Source organism: Coffea arabica, chromosome 10e (genome assembly GCF_036785885.1).
Source record: "Coffea arabica cultivar ET-39 chromosome 10e, Coffea Arabica ET-39 HiFi, whole genome shotgun sequence".
Classification (NCBI taxonomy): domain Eukaryota; kingdom Viridiplantae; phylum Streptophyta; class Magnoliopsida; order Gentianales; family Rubiaceae; genus Coffea; species Coffea arabica.
The window spans coordinates 1547763-1566676 of record NC_092328.1 but is presented as its reverse complement, the minus strand read 5'-3'; the positions used below and the strand labels follow the sequence as shown (position 1 = coordinate 1566676).

General features: G+C 34.3%; 3 protein-coding genes and 1 long non-coding RNA gene across 5 annotated transcripts; all 4 read right to left on the bottom strand.

Moving 5' to 3' along the window:
• Positions 1-3863: 3863 nt before the first annotated feature.
• Positions 3864-8467, bottom strand: LOC113713072 (probable 1-acylglycerol-3-phosphate O-acyltransferase). 2 transcript variants are annotated; one of them, XM_027236790.2, is made up of 9 exons: positions 8152-8467; positions 7445-7681; positions 6857-6903; positions 6625-6743; positions 6376-6536; positions 5477-5586; positions 5302-5401; positions 4385-4508; positions 3864-4221 (listed from the first exon to the last, which is right to left on the bottom strand). In XM_027236790.2, the coding sequence occupies exons 1-9, from the start codon at positions 8391-8393 to the stop codon at positions 4096-4098; spliced, it is 1266 nt and encodes a 421-aa protein (XP_027092591.2). In that variant the 5' UTR covers positions 8394-8467; the 3' UTR covers positions 3864-4095. The 2 variants fall into 2 exon arrangements, with proteins under 2 accessions (XP_027092591.2, XP_071923997.1); XM_072067896.1 differs by having other exon boundaries at positions 8095-8231.
• A 1543-nt stretch (positions 8468-10010) lies between these two features.
• LOC113712829 (V-type proton ATPase 16 kDa proteolipid subunit) lies at positions 10011-12921 on the bottom strand. The gene is made up of 3 exons (XM_027236430.2): positions 12575-12921; positions 12191-12476; positions 10011-10475 (listed from the first exon to the last, which is right to left on the bottom strand). The coding sequence occupies exons 1-3, from the start codon at positions 12651-12653 to the stop codon at positions 10343-10345; spliced, it is 498 nt and encodes a 165-aa protein (XP_027092231.1). The 5' UTR covers positions 12654-12921; the 3' UTR covers positions 10011-10342.
• Positions 12922-13819: 898 nt separating this feature from the next.
• Positions 13820-16244, bottom strand: LOC113712706 (V-type proton ATPase 16 kDa proteolipid subunit). Its single transcript, XM_027236226.2, has 3 exons — positions 15887-16244; positions 15454-15739; positions 13820-14257 (listed from the first exon to the last, which is right to left on the bottom strand). The coding sequence occupies exons 1-3, from the start codon at positions 15963-15965 to the stop codon at positions 14125-14127; spliced, it is 498 nt and encodes a 165-aa protein (XP_027092027.1). The 5' UTR covers positions 15966-16244; the 3' UTR covers positions 13820-14124.
• Positions 16245-17509: 1265 nt separating this feature from the next.
• On the bottom strand, positions 17510-18594 carry LOC140015403 (uncharacterized). Its single transcript, XR_011822055.1, has 3 exons — positions 18457-18594; positions 18051-18131; positions 17510-17697 (listed from the first exon to the last, which is right to left on the bottom strand). It is a non-coding gene; the product is annotated as an uncharacterized lncRNA (long non-coding RNA).
• Between the last annotated feature and the right edge of the window lie 320 nt (positions 18595-18914).

Here is an 18914-nt window from a genome sequence, read left to right as displayed (position 1 = left end):
TAAACAAATGATTTTGCAATTCTCGCTCTCCGCCTGAATTGCTTTAAGGTTGACGGTGCTTTGGATGGTCTTAGATTGCATTACTATTTTGCTTAGAGTAGAGCTACTGACTGATATGGTTATAAAATCTGAACTTATGACATTTCTCTTGGATTGCAGAATCTGGTTTGCACCTTCTTACTAGTTAGGAGGTTTCATAGATGATTATTTCAGCTCTTAACTTGCATGTGTCATTTAATAATGGATCTATGATGTTGCAACTTGAACATATGACAAATAACTTAGGCTGCGTTTGGATGGAGTGTTTTTGCACCTGTTTTTGAAAAACTGTTTTTCACATTTTAAATGCTACAGTAAATGTGTATTTCTAAAACACCATATCCAAACAATATATCAAAAACAACTCCAAATATATTTCAATTATGTATATTTAATTTGTATATTTTAATAAGTATATTTCAATTTGTATATTTTAATTATGTATTTTAATATGTATATTTCAATTATATTTTAATATGTATATTTCAATTATGTATATTATATATATATTATATTAATATAAATATATTTATTTCAATTATGTATAATATTATATATATTATATCAATTGAAATAACTATTTTATATTTATATAAATACATTTATTTATATATAAATTTATAAATATATTTATTCAATTTTGTTTTATAATATATGTTAATATATATTAATATGTATATTTCAATTATGTATATTATACATAAATTATATTAATAATAATGTATATTATATATATTATACATTTCTAATATTATATATTTATACATACATATTATAAATATTTTATTTTATTTATAATATATTTACATAAATATTATATGTTATATAAATTATATATAATATAATATATAATACATTATACATTTATATAAATGTACATTTATACATAATATATAAATATTTATGTATATTTATAATATACATTTATATTATGTATAATATATAATATAATACATTTATACATTTATATTAATATACATAATAATATTTTTACATTTATACATAATATTAATACATGTATACATTTATATTAATTATATTAATACATTTCTACATAATATTAATATATATTTATAATATATTAATTTATACATTTATATAATATTCATTTATAATTTATACATTTTTAATAATATACACTTATACATTTATATTATGTATTATATATAATATAATGCATTTATACATTTATATTAATATACATAATATTAATTTTACATTTATACATAATATCAATACATATATACATTTATATTAATTATATAAATACATTTCTACATAATATTAATATATATTTATAATATATTAATTTATACATTTATAATATTCATTTATAATTTATACATTTATAATAATATACACTTATAATTTATAATATATTTATAATATATTTATAATATTCATTTATAATTTATAATTTATAATAATATACACTTATACATTTATAAATATATTTATATTATGTATTATATATAATATAATACATTTATATATTTTTATATGAATATATAAATATATTTATTTATAAATATCTATAAATGTATTATAAATGCATAAATGCATATTTATATAAAAATATAAAAATTATAAATTATAATTTATACATTTATATAATATTCATTTATAATTTATACATTTATAATAATATACATCTATACATTTATTAATATAAATGTATTATAAATGCATAAATGTATATTTATATAAAAATATAAAAATTATAATATTCTAAAAATACTCAAAAATATGTTTCAAAAATACCTCTAAAAATAATCCAAAAAAATCTATAGTAAAAGTTTTTCATATAGTTTTTGAAAAACAATCCCAAAAACAACTAATCCAAACAGACTTGTTTTTCAGATTCAAAATGCTACAGTGGTGTTTTTGCAAAACAAATCCAAAAACCGCTAATCCAAACGGAGCCAGTTTATGCATTTCTCGTGAACCCATTTAAATCACTTTTTTCACCCTAATTTCTGCAAGAAATCACTCTTTTCCACCTTAAATGATTGCTGATGCTTAAAGTGAAAATGTCTTCCTTCTTCATGCTGATTCATGTCTTTGCATACTATTGCAAAGGTATTCATTCAATTTTAACCATTGCAAGAGAAAGCAACAGCCGTTGCTACAGTTTTGAGCAAAAATGGTTTGATGCACCTTATGACTTCTTTTTTCCTTATTTCACTAATATCCCTTCACCTTTTCTAATTTATTTCTGGCTTTTATTAGTTTCCATTATTTCACTAAATACAACTTGTACCCCTACAAAAGGCGCATTTGTGGGAACAAAACTCCTTCCCTCTCTTGAAAACACTTTTTTTATGTTCACTTTTCCTAACATGGGCTGATTTTGTTATCAAATGCTAAATCTCAAGGGAGATTAGTGTAATTCTGAAAACCTCAGGGGAGGTCAGCCATATTGCCAAAAATCTGATGGAAGGTTTCTAAAATTATCCCTTAATCTTTTTTTCTACAATAGGGAGAATTTTTTTATGCTAGTAAATCTACATGCATATCACATGTCAAAAGAAAAAAAAAAAAGGAGTTTCAAATTTAAAATAGAGAGAGAGAGAGAGAGAGAGAGAGAGAGAGAGAGAGAGAGAGAGAGAGAGAGAGAGAGAGAGGCTACTGTAAATATTAGTCTGTATTTCATTCGCAGTCAAATTAATGAATGTACAGTTTTAGGAGTGAAGACAAAGTGACTTTTACTGTAAGTAGATTTGAATTCCAGATTCTAAGCTAATGAATGTACAGTTTTTACTCTTCCAACCAGCGGTTTAGAATGGATACTAATTAACCAAGCTCAATGCCTTAGGCTCCCCTCCCTCCTAGTTTAGGATAGAATAAGTTATACAAATTATTATCATCTTTAGAAAAAAAAAAAAGAAAAGAATGGATACTAATTGATGTTGGCACTACAATAACATAGACAAAAATACAATGCCCATAGATCTTATTTCATTGCCCATATTTGCTTTTTACCCAATCTCAATACAATGTCAAATTAATGGGCGATAGAGTGAGATTAATGGAGGGTGTATATATATATATTGTCTATCTTGTGTCAAAGGAAAAGTGTTACCATTGACAATTTGAGAGGTGGAATTTTCACCACCCTAGTCAAAAAAATATACTGAAATAAGTAGGGTTATCAATCGAGTAGATTGGACTTTGAGAAATTCAAATTTGACACACAAAAATAAACAAAACTTTTGAGTTTTTGAGCTTTTGCATTCGAGTCCAGATTAGAAGGCCCAAATTTGATTCACATTTTCATACGAGTTTTGGAATCAAATTGGGTTCAATCCAAACTCATAATTAAACACATAATTTTGTATAATATATGTTTAACATTTATGAATTATTATAAATTTATACTTTTTATTGAAAATTATTATAAGTTTATAACTTGTCCAATCTCAGCTCATATTTAATTTGAATCTAACATTCATATTCAAAATCCGAGTTAACCCGACTCCATTGATAGTCCTAGAAAGGGGAGAAGAAAAAGATTTCTGTGAGTGGCACCGTGACTGGCTCCGAATACGATCACCATCGCCGCAAGTTCGACTTTGACAATATATAATCTTGAAAGCTTATAGGTCTATAACTGTTTGACCAAGTGGTGACTTGAAGCATGGAGCGGAACCATCGGTCCTCTCGTCCAATCGGAGTCTTGAGAGATTGAGTTACTTCTCAGTTACTTCAGTGGGGTTGACATTGAGTTTGTCCCAGCGGGACGGTCATTGAGAGATTGCCCAAACCATGATGTGGAAATAGAAGTTTGAAAAGGCAAATGAAGCTAATGACACCAACAAGCCCAATGAACGAATTTAAAATCATACATTTTTTTTTTCTTTCGTCCTATGTCAGAATTTTACAAAGATCTCGGCGCATTTAAAATAATGCATAGAGCCCAAGACCAAATAAATACATTTAAAGCGAGTTTATTACTTGAATTAATGATACAATAAGGGGGCAGCCTGCGCTCAAAACAATGATGCTCTTTTAGTACACTAAGAATTACATTTAGTAATACAACATTGAATTCTTCATCTAAGCAGTTGTCAGGCCCTCAGGGAGGGACTCACTGTCAGGATCAGGGGACAAAAACCTCCTGCAAGCATGCAGAACCGCTGAATGGAAACCATCTGGAGCGTCTATAAATACAAAATGGCCAGCCTGTAGTCACAAAAAAGACCACCTTTACCATCATTTTTAATCAGAATATAAACTATTAAATTATGTGTCTAATCAAGCGATAAAAGTTAAAGAAAGCAAAACAAATGAAAGTAACTACTTTGCTTGTTCCCCCCATATCGCACAAAAAGGAGAGATAACAGACCTGAGGGACCCTTATGATTTCGCATGGAACCCTCATATGCTGGCGAGCTTCTTGCGCCCCTTGATAATTCATCCAATCCTGGAAACCATAAATAAAGGAAGTTGGCACCTTCCATTCTGATGCCCTGCACTCAAAAAGATGACAGGATTGTTTACACCTTAACATAGAAACAACACGAAAAATAGACAGTTCTATTCAAGCCAAGCTATTTAGACAAGATTTGAAGAGCAAAATGTTATTGATGAACAGTTTCTCTAGCAAATTGTCATTCTATCTTAGTCGCCCAAATTGATATACTGGATCCAAACTTTGAAGAATACAGCTACAAGCATTCTACAGTCTGCCTCTTAATCCAGCACTTCAAGAGAATAAAATATTAGGCTCTTTTGCAAGTACTATTGCAACCCGTCCTATGCAGACTTTAAATGAATAAAATTACGAGGGAAAGGGAAAAGTAAAAATGGAACCAAGGAAATAAAAAGCTAATCGCAGTTCTGTTTGAAGATATTGTAATAATATTGGTTGCAAGTATCTCTCAGAGATATCCAAGACTTGCAATGTTGGAACTTGGCAGACCAGTTATCACCCACTACATTTCCAAGGAAATCAGATATATGCCTTGTCTTCCACAGAAGCAAATGCTGTTTTACCTAAGGATCAATGATCCCCATGCCACAAAAAGGCAACAATGCAGTCATATGGTTATTCTGGTCTTTAATTTCCAGTCAAATATGCAACTTTTAATTACCGAACCAATATATTAACTTGTGGAAAGCATTCATACTGCTGCCCACAAGAAAATTCACATGATTAACTCTTTTAAGATGCCAATAAGAAAATTGCAGTGGAATTCTGTTACAAATATTGGGAAAAAGTAAAGAATGAGAGAGGAGAAGAAAGTATTATAACCCTCTCACCTTTGGACAAGAGGCATCCTAGCAAATGCTCCGAACGAAAATATGTACTTTAAACACAGTTCTCCGCTAGCTTTGGCTGCTAAAGTGTGGTATACATAATCTTCAATCCAGAAATAGTCATTATGAGGAACTTTTCATACTGTGCCACAATGAAAAACATTTGATATTGTCCTACCTGTGAGTAATCTGGATTCCTCCTCAGTCAGAACAGATCCCTGTGCGCGAGAACCAAACCGAGCACTTGTATATTTGCGGACCATATCTGGTCCCCAGGGGCCTAAACCTCTACATACAGAATTCCCAACAACAAAAGTGAATTCCAGACTTTTGGTATATATAATCCACGGTAACTATATTTATCAGTTGATGTAGAACATGAGTATGCCACACTTCAAGCTCAAGTAAAAAAAAGTTCCATCGACTGAGAAAGAAGCAACCACCACAGTTAACCTGCCACTCATGCATAAAGAACCACTGTATGATCATTTATTAGATGGAAACTACTTTATAAATTGGTTTGCTGCTACATAACAGCATGCCCTCTGAATTGCTTTCCCAATAAAACAGGCAGCTTATATTACTAAGAAGAGATACTTGTAACATACTTGTATTACTAAGAAGAGATACTTGTAGCATAATCTTTATCCAGTCATGCATGAGAAGACATCGGAGATGCAATTTCCGCAAGGACATATTGGGTATCACTTAACTGCTAATGCTAAATATAAAACTTAATCTTTCAGGCACTCAAAGAAAGGACCAAGGACTGCAAAAAAAGATAGTAGTTTTACAAAGAGAAGAAAGATTATCTGTACATCTGCTAGAGTCATCATAAACTGCCAGTGCATGGTAGGAATCTAGAAGATAAACCACAATGGGAGGAATATCAAAGTCAATGAGTGACAAGCTCTAAGATGACGCAGTTTTGTCAAGGGCATAAAAAATTGATGTTAGCATATGAAGGAACCTAAAAATGGCTGCCCTCTTTAAGCTAAACAGAAAAAATGAAGATAAAGTGCAGTATCAAACAAATTAAATTAAATTCTAGATGCAGAGCAAGAGACCTGTCATCACCTTACAATTTTCTGTGGAGTGAAGTTAGACTCCCACAGATGATTCAAAACGGCTCCTTTCCACGTTGCTCTAAAACGAGTGAGCCATTCACTCTTGTAATCATTTTCTGAAGCAAATCCAGCAGGTCCAACTAAAATCAAGTGCTGAATGTGCTCAGGATGCTTCAAGAGAATGAAGTGCATATCAGGAATTGATAGCAGTCATCTTATACGCCGGTACGAGCAGAGACATAGCATGAGAAGTAATTACCTTGAGAGCATATTTTGCAGCAACATACCCGCCAAATGAATGACCAAGTAAAATAAAATTGCTAAGATTCTTGGCTTTGCGCCATTCCTCTAAGGAATCAATAAACCATGCCTCAGTTTCTGCAGTACAAATTCCAGCAAAATTATGCATGATTATCATGCTTGACAAGAAATGCCAGTGAAGAAATTTTGGGATTTAGATAAAAGATTGGGCTAATAAATCCACAACAGACCTTCTGTACTTTTGCACGTGAAGTCAGGCCTGCTTGATCCACCCCAACTGCAAAAAAGGAAGACGACATTCATAAAAATAGAGTACCTAATCATAATTTCTACATGTTCTTAACTATGAAGACCATCAACTTTCAGGTTTTGTATATATATTTTGAAAAAAAAGCTGGTAAAATGTTGGTAATTCAATCCATTTTTTAGAAGACGTCTACTAAATCTAAAACTCCTCTAACTTTATCAAAATTCTCAATAATGCCCGTCATCATGTTTAGTCTCAGTGCAATTAATATAAACATTTTAATGTATCCAGTTTTAATTAGTAAAGGTAAGTGTGCATTATTTCTATGTAAAAATATACATAATTTCATACTTAATAGCGAATTTCACTTTGGATCTTGTTCACTACAAAGCATACCATAAAAAGTTCCCGATGATATTGAAAAATTTTGTTCTCTTCATATCTTTCAATGTACAATCAAAGTATGTCATTTTCCCACATCTCCAACATTGCAAGTGCTTCTAAAAGTATGTAAAGATAACTTGTGTTTCAAGCAGGATTGGATGCCAAAATTTACAGGCCCTAAACTCACCCAAGCTGATCAATAGCAATGACTTTGAAATGAGCCGCAAGAGTATCAAAGTTCCGAAAGAAGAAACCTTGGGAAGCACCGTATCCATGTACCATAACAAGAGTGGGAGAACCCTCTTTGCTGTCGAAAGTTAGTGTATTGATAAATTTTGGGTCATTGCTAACAGAGCGAAACCACCTGACTGTAGAACCTGGTGGGCCAGATCCTATGTTAACGTGTTCTTGAATATATGGAGTCCTGCCATTCAACCCAAACACAAATTAATGACATTGCATTAGTAACCAAAACTGCCAAACAGTGCACTAATTGAGATGGCCGAAACCAGAGATGCCAAACAATTACCTAGCTTTAGTCGCTAGTTTTCTCCAAGTTAACGCTAAACGGATCCAAATTGAAAATTAAACGATCAGAATCTAATCCTTGATGAACTTTCAAGCTAGAAATGATCAAACAAAAAGACATTTTTCTCTTCCTACTCTTAACATGTAAAATTCGATAAATTGCAAAGGCAATCATAAATTCATAAAATATGTCGGGAGGCTTATATTCATATCGAATCCATAATCCGCCGCATCAATTACACTTGGCATTGAACAGCAAATTAGAAATTCAACGGCAAAATCGGAATACTAAATTGAGAAGGAGATTACATTGAAACTGTCCCAAAACTCCGGAAGTGGGGAAGAAATGGAAGAGAGATAGATTACTTTACAACAGACAGGAGGCGTTTCTCAGCTCTGATGATGTGGTCGGTGGAGGTAGGTATCCAACGAAGAATGGAAGGCCATAGCGATCTCTTCTTGCAAATAGACTCGGCCGTAGTGGCGGCGGTAGAGGTTGCAGTTTGAGAGGTGGTTGCGGCTGCGGCAGCAGGAGAAGCAATTCCCTCCGCCATGCTCGCCAGCGATATCTTCTTTGACCACCTGCTGTTTGGCCTCCTAAGTTTCATGCGATTTTCAAAAGAGCGAGTCCAAGTCCAAATTTCATTTCACTACTGTTGTTCTCCGAGCATTGTGACTCGTATATATATATATATATATATATATATATGTAGCGCGACGGTGCGAAGGATCTAGGTGACTTCCCCCGACGGAACGGACCCTTTTTCCTTTGCTTACTTTCGTCTCTGGTTTTTCCTGCAAGCAATGCTAGCAATTAATAATAAAACACGCAGTAACAATATATAATCAACAACGACCTGAATGAATCTTCTGAATAGAGGCGTTCACATGGTTGGTCCACGTCAGGGATGACGTTGGTGCTACACTCCCTCCGATTTTTAATCAAGAATGCATTTACTTTTCTAGTTATTTTCCTATAAAAGAAAATGAAAATTAATGTTTCATTTTAAAAAAAAAAAAAAAGAAAAAAGAAAAAGAAGCTGTTTCTCATATGGAGCATTACTTAACTGAGGATCATCAAAAAGATTTAATTACCTTTATGCCTTTCTCCCAAGAAGAAAATTTATTACTTTTCTCTTTGTTTTTTTTTTTTTTTTGTTGTTATAGTTTTAGTGCTAAGGACATTTTTTAATCAGGTCAATATAGGGGAAAAACCCCTTAATTTTACTCTAAATACAAATGAGCAAACTTAACCTTTGTTTGTTTACATTTATTCAATAAGTTCAGACCGGTTAAGAATGTTAATATACATTCTTATTGGATACAGTTCAGTCCCAGATTAAATTCTCATAGGAATGAGAATAGAGTATTAAAAGTAAATATACCAATCAAGTTCAAATAAATAGATGCTCGAATTGGTTGCCGGAGCAAAGGCCGACTCGTAAGAGGAGACAAAGGAGACGATTGGAGCGGATTCGGTTGGAAGAGAGGCAGGAACGGTTACATTACAGGAAGCAACCGTTTTTTGACAGTTCACGGATAAGATTTGACCAAAAAAAATTATACGATCCAGATCTCATCTTATACCTTGTTTTTAACATGTGTGAAACCCACAAAATTTTATTATAAAATTACACAATATTATAAGTAAATTACACCATATATAAACAGAGTTAAAACGTGTGCAAAATGCACATAGCCTTGGTCCGATACGGCTCATCTTGAAACAGGTACACTAGCTCTATTAGGCACCGTTTGGATTGAAGGAAAAGAAGGGAAAGGATACCAATAGAAAAGGAAAAAAAATGAAAGTGATTTCCATCCATCTTATTTGCCGAAGCAAAGGAAAAAAATACTAAATTTTTGCTTGGATTGAAGGAGGAAAAGAAAGAAAAGGAAAAGATCAGGTGTTAATTTATTGAAAAAAAAAATGAAAAAACTACCTTTTAAAAAATTTTAAATTATTTCAATCAACAAAACAAAGATCCTTCCCCTCCATATCCTTTCCTTTCCCGTTTCAAAAATCAATCCAATCAACAAAAATCAAATCCCTCCAATTCCCCTCCACTCATTTCCCTCCCATTCCCTCAATCCAAACACTGCCTACTACATTTGCCTCAGACAGAAAACCAAACGAAGCCCCCCAATAGACAAGTTACAAAACTGAAACACGAACACTGGCGCAATCAACTGCCTTACACAGGAGTATGCACAAGATTCCCAGATTTACTGTTGCAAACAGAGACTCAACTAGTGAAAGATTTAAGTCTCAACAGACTAATTAAGATGATAGTGTTACACAGTCCAATCCAACTTACAGATAATGAGGCACTAAGTAACACAATACAGATGTTATTCAAACCAAAAAGTCTAAATCCAATTTCCACAACCTAATAAAACAACAATTCAGATTGAGCAATGGCCTTGCATGTATATAATCTTAGAGAGACATGGACTTTTATCCAACTGGGTGACCATCCCTATATGGGGAAAACATAAACATAGTCCTTAATCGAGGATAAACACCAGAAAGTCTCCACTAAAATAAGTTCCTCTTCTAATCTGCTCTTGATTGACCAGCTCGAGAAGAGAGGATGATGCCAACAATAAGGCCATAAAGAGCCAAGGCTTCGGCAAAAATAAGAATAAGAATCATACCCACAAAAAGCTTCGGCTGTTGAGCATTGGCTCTGCAGCAGGCAAGAAAAAAGTAGAGTTATAATCATATGCATATGAGAAATGCTTGATAAAAATGCATCCCAAAAAATGCTAATATACAATGCCTCAAGAGATGGTGCACTAAAAGCTTCTCAACTACATAACACTCTGAAGACGCACAGCGCAAAAGAAGATACAGTAAATGACGAAGCATCAGCGATGACAGTAGTAGCCTATAAGTTATCGCCAGTACTAAAATAAATTAAAAATTTATTTCTATCCCTGGACAACCATATTCAGAACCTTCTGTAACATGGATACATTAATCATTATCTCAACTAAGATGTCTATAGCAGCAATATATCATAGTTTTCGAACTACTTCAACAGTATTACCTGCATTGATTTCTCAACGGAGATTGACACTAGCTATATAAGCTTAAATCAAGCTCTTTTAAGTCTAAACAGATCTACCTTGGTATAATGTAACACCTAGGTAATTAGTGATGTCCAGCAAAAATTCAAAGCTCAGGAAAAGAGGAAAAGATCAAAATCAACGACATACAAATAAAAAATAATTGAACGCTGCAAACCGAGAAGATTATAGTGCAATTCACAATTCAACTACACTATAGGTCTGTTTGATTGGAATGAAAATATTTTCTGGAACTTCCAATGTTTGGCTGCACAAGTGTGTGGCAAAATCTTTTCTGCTGAAAAATGTTTTACACTGGCGGATGTAAAACAACTTCCTTTCTCGCCATAATGAATACATTTTACTCACGTTCTGCCACTTCATTTAATGCAAGGATAATGAGGTGTCGACTACCCTTCAAGGGCCATTATTAAGGTTACTCAATCTTTACCCATATGATTCATTGGTGATCTTGTTGGCACTTCTCCACAGCAATCTCTCTCTGAAGGCCCAAATTCTTGCTTCGTCAATCAAGGGTGACTTTTACATCTCACAACCAGATTCTGAATTTGATTACCTATCTGATCATGATTTTGATATTGAGGTATAAATCTTTGAGGAAAGATACTCCTTCGTTGAGGAACCAATCTGATGAATCTTAATTTCGGCAATATTATTTACCAGCAAATTGGAATTTTTGAATAATTTGTTATTGTTTCATGAGACTTCCCCATTGATGATAATTTTCTTTTACTATGGGGAATGGGTAGGGATGGTGCTGGGGCTGGCAAGAAGGAAGTGGTGGCAATGGTGGTGATGGTAAATACTGGGAGGAGGCTTTTTGCAGCTGTGGTGACAATGCGGGGAAAGAACATGGATGGTAGGCGGCTTTGCTGGTGGTGGGTATGACAGAGCAAACGGTATGCTAGGATGCAAGGTGTTGTTGTGGTGGGTTGGACATTTGGGATCTAACTGGCTTCAATTTCTAGGAGACCAAATGAGTCAACCAAACACCGAAAAATGAATAGGAAAACATTTATTTTCTTTGAAAAATTTTTCTTTGGAAAATATTTTTTGACCGGAAAATATCTTACACCCAATCAAACAGACCCAAAATTACTGAGAAAATCGAGTAAGAAAAAAAATCTCGCATGATAAAGAGGTAGATTTACTACCAGTAATTGATAACCAAGCTAGAATAGATACTCATGAAACAAGCTAAGAATTCAACTAAGCACGATCACAATGTACGAACAATCCAAAAACCCAGGCCAGTTACTTAATAATCATGCAGAGAAAAGTCGGGGAAGGGAAGGAAAGAGTAAAGTAATACCTGACGCCGGCATCACCGACGATTCCGATAGCCATACCAGCAGAAAGACCAGCGAGGCCACAAGCAAGACCAGAAGAAAGGTGAGCGTAACCATCGAAGAGATAGTACGCTTTAGTCTTAGGGTTGATTCCGGTACTTATAATCACGGCAATAATCAATCCGTAGATACCAAGCACACCAGCCATGACCACCGGAACTATAGACTTCATCACCAGCTCCGGCCTCATCACTCCCATCGACGCCACTCCTACGCCACTCTTGGCCGTCCCATAAGCTGCTCCCATACCTACCAAATCCGAAAATTCAAACAATTAATATCGAATCCTAATTCTAATCCCCAGTTGATTTAAGAGGGCAAGAAAAGAAAAGAGAGGATATTGGTACATGAAAAGACTAGGGCAGCAGCAGCGCCGAGAAAGCCAAAGAAGGGTGCGGTCTCATCGCCACTGAAAGTCGAAGACATTTTCTTGGGATTAGATCTGGCAGGAGGGTCCAAGGAGGATGAGAGATTGGATCTGGGGGTCTTTCCAGCGACGTAGGCTAATCTGGCTTGATATGTTCAACGCTGTTCCTGATGTTGTCTCAATCTCACCATCACGGCCCCTTCGCTCCTTCCTGTTAAGCGCCTAGCTAGGAAATTTGTGAAATACAGTAGTTAGACGTATATAATAATTTGGGTTTACGGGGAAAAGGGGAGAAATTCTGTCTTGTGTTTTCGACTTTTCGTAAACAAAAAAAAAAAAAAAATGAATTACCATATTTAGGTTTTATGTGCACTCCGTTTTGTTTTGGATTCTGCATCATAATTGCCTCTCTTGAACAATTTATTACACTAAAATCTCTATAAATCAATATCCGATAAATTAATAACCTCTATTAAATAATAACTTTTTTATGGTCCCAACTTGAATTAATGGGCTAAATTAATAAGTTTGATAAAATAATAAAATAAATTTTTTTTGTGAAAAACCTTACATAACTTTCTAGTCTTATTTATATAATAAATTAATAATTCACTAAAATAAGGTATCATATTTTACTAAAATATGAGTGTCTTATTTTTTTTTTTTAATCTAAATCTACCTGACTCCCATCCTTAATTCTTCCTATTGCATTACTTGAATTCTCGTATTGTAATAAGAAATTATACATGCAAACCAAGTATATATTAGACTTTTAACCTCCTTTTATTAATAGAATAATTTATATTTTTATAAAATAAAATAAAAATTTAAAATTAAATGAGTGTTTCTTTAAATTATAAGTACACTCAGCCAATTAATAAATTTTATATGATTCAAAATTATTAATTTATAGAGAATTTACCTCACGTATTTATAGATGCCCTTTTGAACACAATAAAAGCTTTTGAAAGCTATAGAACTTTAGACACAATAATGAGACAATCCTTTGAAAGCTCGGATGGATGTGGTTGATTTACTGGTGCAGAAAGGAACTTCGGCTCTAGCAGGCAGGGAACACAACCATTTAAACGACAGAAAAATGCAGATCCTATTTCAGGAAATAAAATGAATTACCCCAAAATGCAATAGTGGGCAAATACCAAATAGACAAAGAGAGTATATGCCGAAATCACCATTTGGGGGTTAAAGATAATATGGCGAAACGTTTAGGTCCTCAAATAGCTAATGTAGATAATACTAGATGGTAGCGTTATACAATTCAACCCAGTTTTGACAAGGTGCAGCACCAAACAACAGTACAGAGGCTTTATTCAAGAAAGAATTTTAAACCCAAAATCTACATGCGAAGACCACAACAATTCTTGAGGTTGAGCAATGGATTTGCACGTATAAAAGCTTTTAGAGCAAAAGTAACTCCCGCAACAGGATAACCACCTCTAACCCGAGAACGTAATATAGCCCTTTATCAATTACTAGCACCACAAAGTGTCGGCTAACTATAATCCAGTTCTAATCTGCTCTTGATTGACCAGCTCGAGAAGAGAGGATGATGCCAACAATCAGACCGTAGAGAGCCAGGGCTTCAGCAAAAATAAGGATGAGAATCATACCCACGAAAAGCTTAGGTTGTTGCGCATTGGCTCTGCAAAAGACAAGAAGAAATCAGAATCATAAAGATCTCTCCAGCGCAGAACCACGACGGTTAAAGCTAATGGCAACCATATAACTGCATTTATAAGAGAGCCTAAACAGGTAGAGATTTCTCACAGGAACAGAACTCCAATAATGAACACAAAAAACAGGTTTCAGTAAAACATAAATAGGAACTTTCCCTTGTCCATACTGAGCAACATGACAAAAAGGGCAAACAATGATATCAGCAAAAGCTTAATGCAAAATGAGTAACATAACAAACCTTGTCCTAGAATGCTAGAACCCTTTGCAAGATCAACTATAAAACCTGATGGGATATTGTAAGATTGAGTTTTTATACCCAACTTAGTTATATAAAGCTACATCTTCTCCTCCTGCCAAAGGTTATCATATTTTACAAACAACTCCAACTTATACTACCTTAAGTTTTTCGCTAGACACATCCACCAGGTGCATTTGATTGAACATTTATGTGTTCCCAAAAAGTGAATATTCAATCATACAGATTGTACTAAGATGATTCCCCAAGAATCACAGAACTAGTACAGATGTAACTCCGTATTATGAAAACAACATTAACACATATATCTCAGATAGAGCTTTAATTTCTTCAAACCACACATTTTAAGAACCAAAGGAATAAAAGCAAAGAAAAATTAAGCATAATGACATGAAAATGCCAAAGCAGCAGGTATACTGAATAGATCAATTTCAGAAGTAAGTTAAGTACCAAACCCTCATAAGCTAAATTCCAATCAAATCAAATTTTAACTCACGCAGACGCCGCATAAAATTAAAAAAAAAAATTCTTACAATGTAAAAATTAGTAAGTTATATGCACTGGATATTCAAATCCTAGGCAAAAGCTTTTATCAAGTTGATTGTCAAGCCACTATTCTATGGGCCAGATAATAGGAGAGTTAACCATTCACTTTAGCATATATTACACTTAAATTGGAAATAAACAATATTATACATAATAAGCACGCAAATAAAGAACTACCACATAATCAAGCTAGAGAAAATATTCATTCAAAAATTGCGGAAGAAAGAAACGTTCCTGAACTATCATCAGAATTCAGAACGCACAATCAAACACATCTTTTTGGCCCTAAGATCAGATGCAAAATATTAAGTAAGTACAACAAAGTCTTGGCAAATTAGTCAAGGAGAGGGTAAATATACCTAACACCGGCATCACCAACAATTCCAATTGCCATACCAGCAGAAAGGCCAGCGAGGCCACAAGCAAGACCAGAAGAGAGATGAGCATAACCATCAAAGAGATAGTAAGCCTTGGTCTTAGGGTTGATGCCCGTGCTAATAATCACAGCAATAATAAGCCCGTAAATACCAAGCACACCAGCCATAACCACGGGAACAATGGACTTCATCACCAGCTCCGGCCTCATCACACCCATCGACGCCACCCCTACTCCACTCTTCGCCGTCCCATACGCCGCTCCCATACCTACCAAGCCATTAAAAAACACACACACACAAAGAAAAAGATGAACAAGGAAACCAAAATATCACCGAAACTTAGCAATTGTAAGCCTAGATCTGGACGTGAAGAGGAATGTCTTGGTATAAAAAAAAGTAGGCAGTGTTTGTTTACAGGAGAAGACTAAAGCAGCGGCAGCCCCCAGGAAGCCGAAGAACGGTGCCGTTTCATCGCCGCTGAAGGTCGAAGACATGTTTTCTGAGTGGATTGGATCTAATCAGAGAGGAAGAGACGGAGAGAAGAGTAGAAAAAGAGGGTTGGATCTGAGATGGAGATACTTTTTTTTCCCTTTTTTTTTTTTTGGTTCACGGCTCCTGCGGGCAGGAGAGTCGTAGACCTGTTTGGTTTCGAAGCTGTCTCTGTCTCAGGGGGACCCTTCCCCTCCTTTGCTCAGTTTATTTTAAAATACTACCAATCAATTGTGAATCAATCAATTATGATCGGGAGTGGACTGGAAGAACGGTGCAAACGTGATTACGAATGAGAAGACGCTACAATTTAGATGTCAGTGGCAAGTGATTACTGTGTATAACTCTGTTTTAGGGATCATTCTGATATAACTAAAAAATTGGAGCCTGAAATTAAAAAAATGGAATTTAGATAAAATTTTAATTTATAAAATTCATAAAGTTATATATGTTTGATAGTAAGCTGCATACTAGGGGCATGTTTTATTAAAATAAAATTGGAGTGTGAATATTTTTTTAAAAGAAAAAAAAGAGGGAATCTAAGTGGCATATTATTTTATTATTAAGTTTAATGACAATACTACTTTTATGTTTTATTTGATAATTAAACATACTTTATTATTGATTGTTAGGTTAAAATACATGCAGATTGTACACTGACAATGTATAAACATTAGATATTATACATTAAATATAGAAAAACTTTATTAAGAGTGTAATGATCGCAAAGTAATATTGTAACCCTCCACCACCACCAACCCCCCCCCCCCTCTTTTTTCTAGCCTTTACAGAAGACTAAAAGGCAGAAGGGAGCGAGACTAAAGCCCAAGAAAAGCATATCCTGATTATATTCCAAAAGAAAAACACTACACTGAAATCGATTTGCTTTCAACTTGTACATACTTGCAAATAAACATTTGTCAGAAAGGATTAGCAGAAAAAACACAATAACGAGAAGGACACAAAAAGTTGTTCTGGGCATTATGCTATCAATTGGGATTAAGTGTCTCCACAATCGTCAACCACAGCATTATGCTCTACGATCTAGGCGGCGCTAACACATGCATCACACCAGTACATCCGTTCCATGCACTAATACAAGAAGTATATTACAAAAAAAAAAAAAAAAAAAAAACCACTTTTAACCCAGCTCCTGAAAACATGCAAAAAGTAGATGTTTCAAACTTGTTCTTTTGAGTTCATAGAGTTGTTATTTCAGTTTGGTTTACACCCTTCATTTGCTAGTGCTTACACTATAAAGTAAAATTATGGCTAACAATTGTACAAGCCCCTCCCCCAAACCGCCTGCGGGTTAAATTTTGTAATTGCTTTATCATTAGGAAGAGCCAAGAGCTGCTTGCTAAAAATGGCAGAATCAAGGCAACAGACGCACAGCAACACCAGCAAAGAGTATACTCTTTTCAGTCTCATCACCAACCAATTCTTGATATTGAGCTCGTTTCACTCCTCGGCACATTAAGCAGTGGAACGCGCGGTTGTACAAATACCATTTGAAATACATAGCAAATCTAGGAAAATGCCCAGCGAATCAACAGAAAAGAACATTCAAACTTACCAAAAAGATCCATATCTAACACCAAATTACAATTTAATGACAATTTGAAAAGAAAAAAAAAATTCTCAACTCCAATTTGCCGGTGGATCATCCTGTAGAATTAAGCTTAGGTTCACCACTATTTTTTGAAGCAAATTCTCCACATTGCAAAAGCATATAACCTAGTACAAAAGCAACAACAGAGATCTGAGCAATGTTTTCTGGTGCAACCACGATCCAATAAATGCTTATCACACAATGGTACATAAAAATTTTAGGAAATTGATATTTGCACTCCTATTTTAGCCTCTTGCAGTCCAATCCACTCAGCAAATAATATGCCTCCAAGGAGTGCAAGAGGCTCAACTTGGGATGCAAATATCACTTTCCAAATTTTGATGTACGAAATAAACATTAGGTTGCCCTATTATACATCCAAGGCATTCACCAAGAGCTAAAAGCAAAACAGTTCCTTCAGAATTTGTCAAGTATTTAATTCTGAGGGAACTGAGGGACCAACTTAATTTATCCTCACCTCTTAAAAGGATTTGGTAAACCATTTCGCCAACAATACACCTCACAAAGTCTTCAAGTACATAGTTGAATAGGGTTGATTCTGAAAACAGAGAGAGAAAGCAAACTAATTGGAGGGATGAGGAAAGGAAGAGGAGCAATCCATGAATGTCAAAGAAAAGCAATCCATGTGTCAGGAACAGGTAAACTTTGGGGTAAAGAATTATTAACAAATAACATCATTTTTCCCTTCCCAAAGTATGGGACTAAACTATGTCATGAACAATTCAGCCCAGATAGTAAACACAGTTGGATATAATCACTCTGATTCCACCCTCAAGAACAAAGTACTAAGAAAATTCCTAAATGTATTCCAGGAAAAGAACAAAAAACAGTGTGAAATACGCTTGGGATGGACCAGATTTTACCCAAAATCTATTGGAGAAAAATCTGAACAAGAACTGAAGTGCTCAATGCAAAAGGTTAAAAAGCCATGGCCTGCTTTATCTTTATCTGCAAACAAGAACAAAATGTGCAAGTGAATAACAGGACAATAACAGAAGGGAGAGTGTGAAAATTACTACCATTGAAGCGCAAGACTCCAATCAGCACCTCCATCATGTATCATCATCAGCAGATCTTTACAATGCATTTGGGTTAAATTATTGAGACAAAAGAAGCACCTTACCTATTCACTGTATTCCCATGCCTATATAAACATTAAGTCGCCTCTTAAAGTAACCTACCAAAATGCCACTGTGTCCGTTCGTCATCTTCAGAACTTGGTGAACGGTCTTACAATACAACATGGTCAAACATGTTTCTTAACTCGCCATTCATATGGATGGCCAGCAGCTCCAAGTAAAAGAAGAAGCATGAAGCTGTG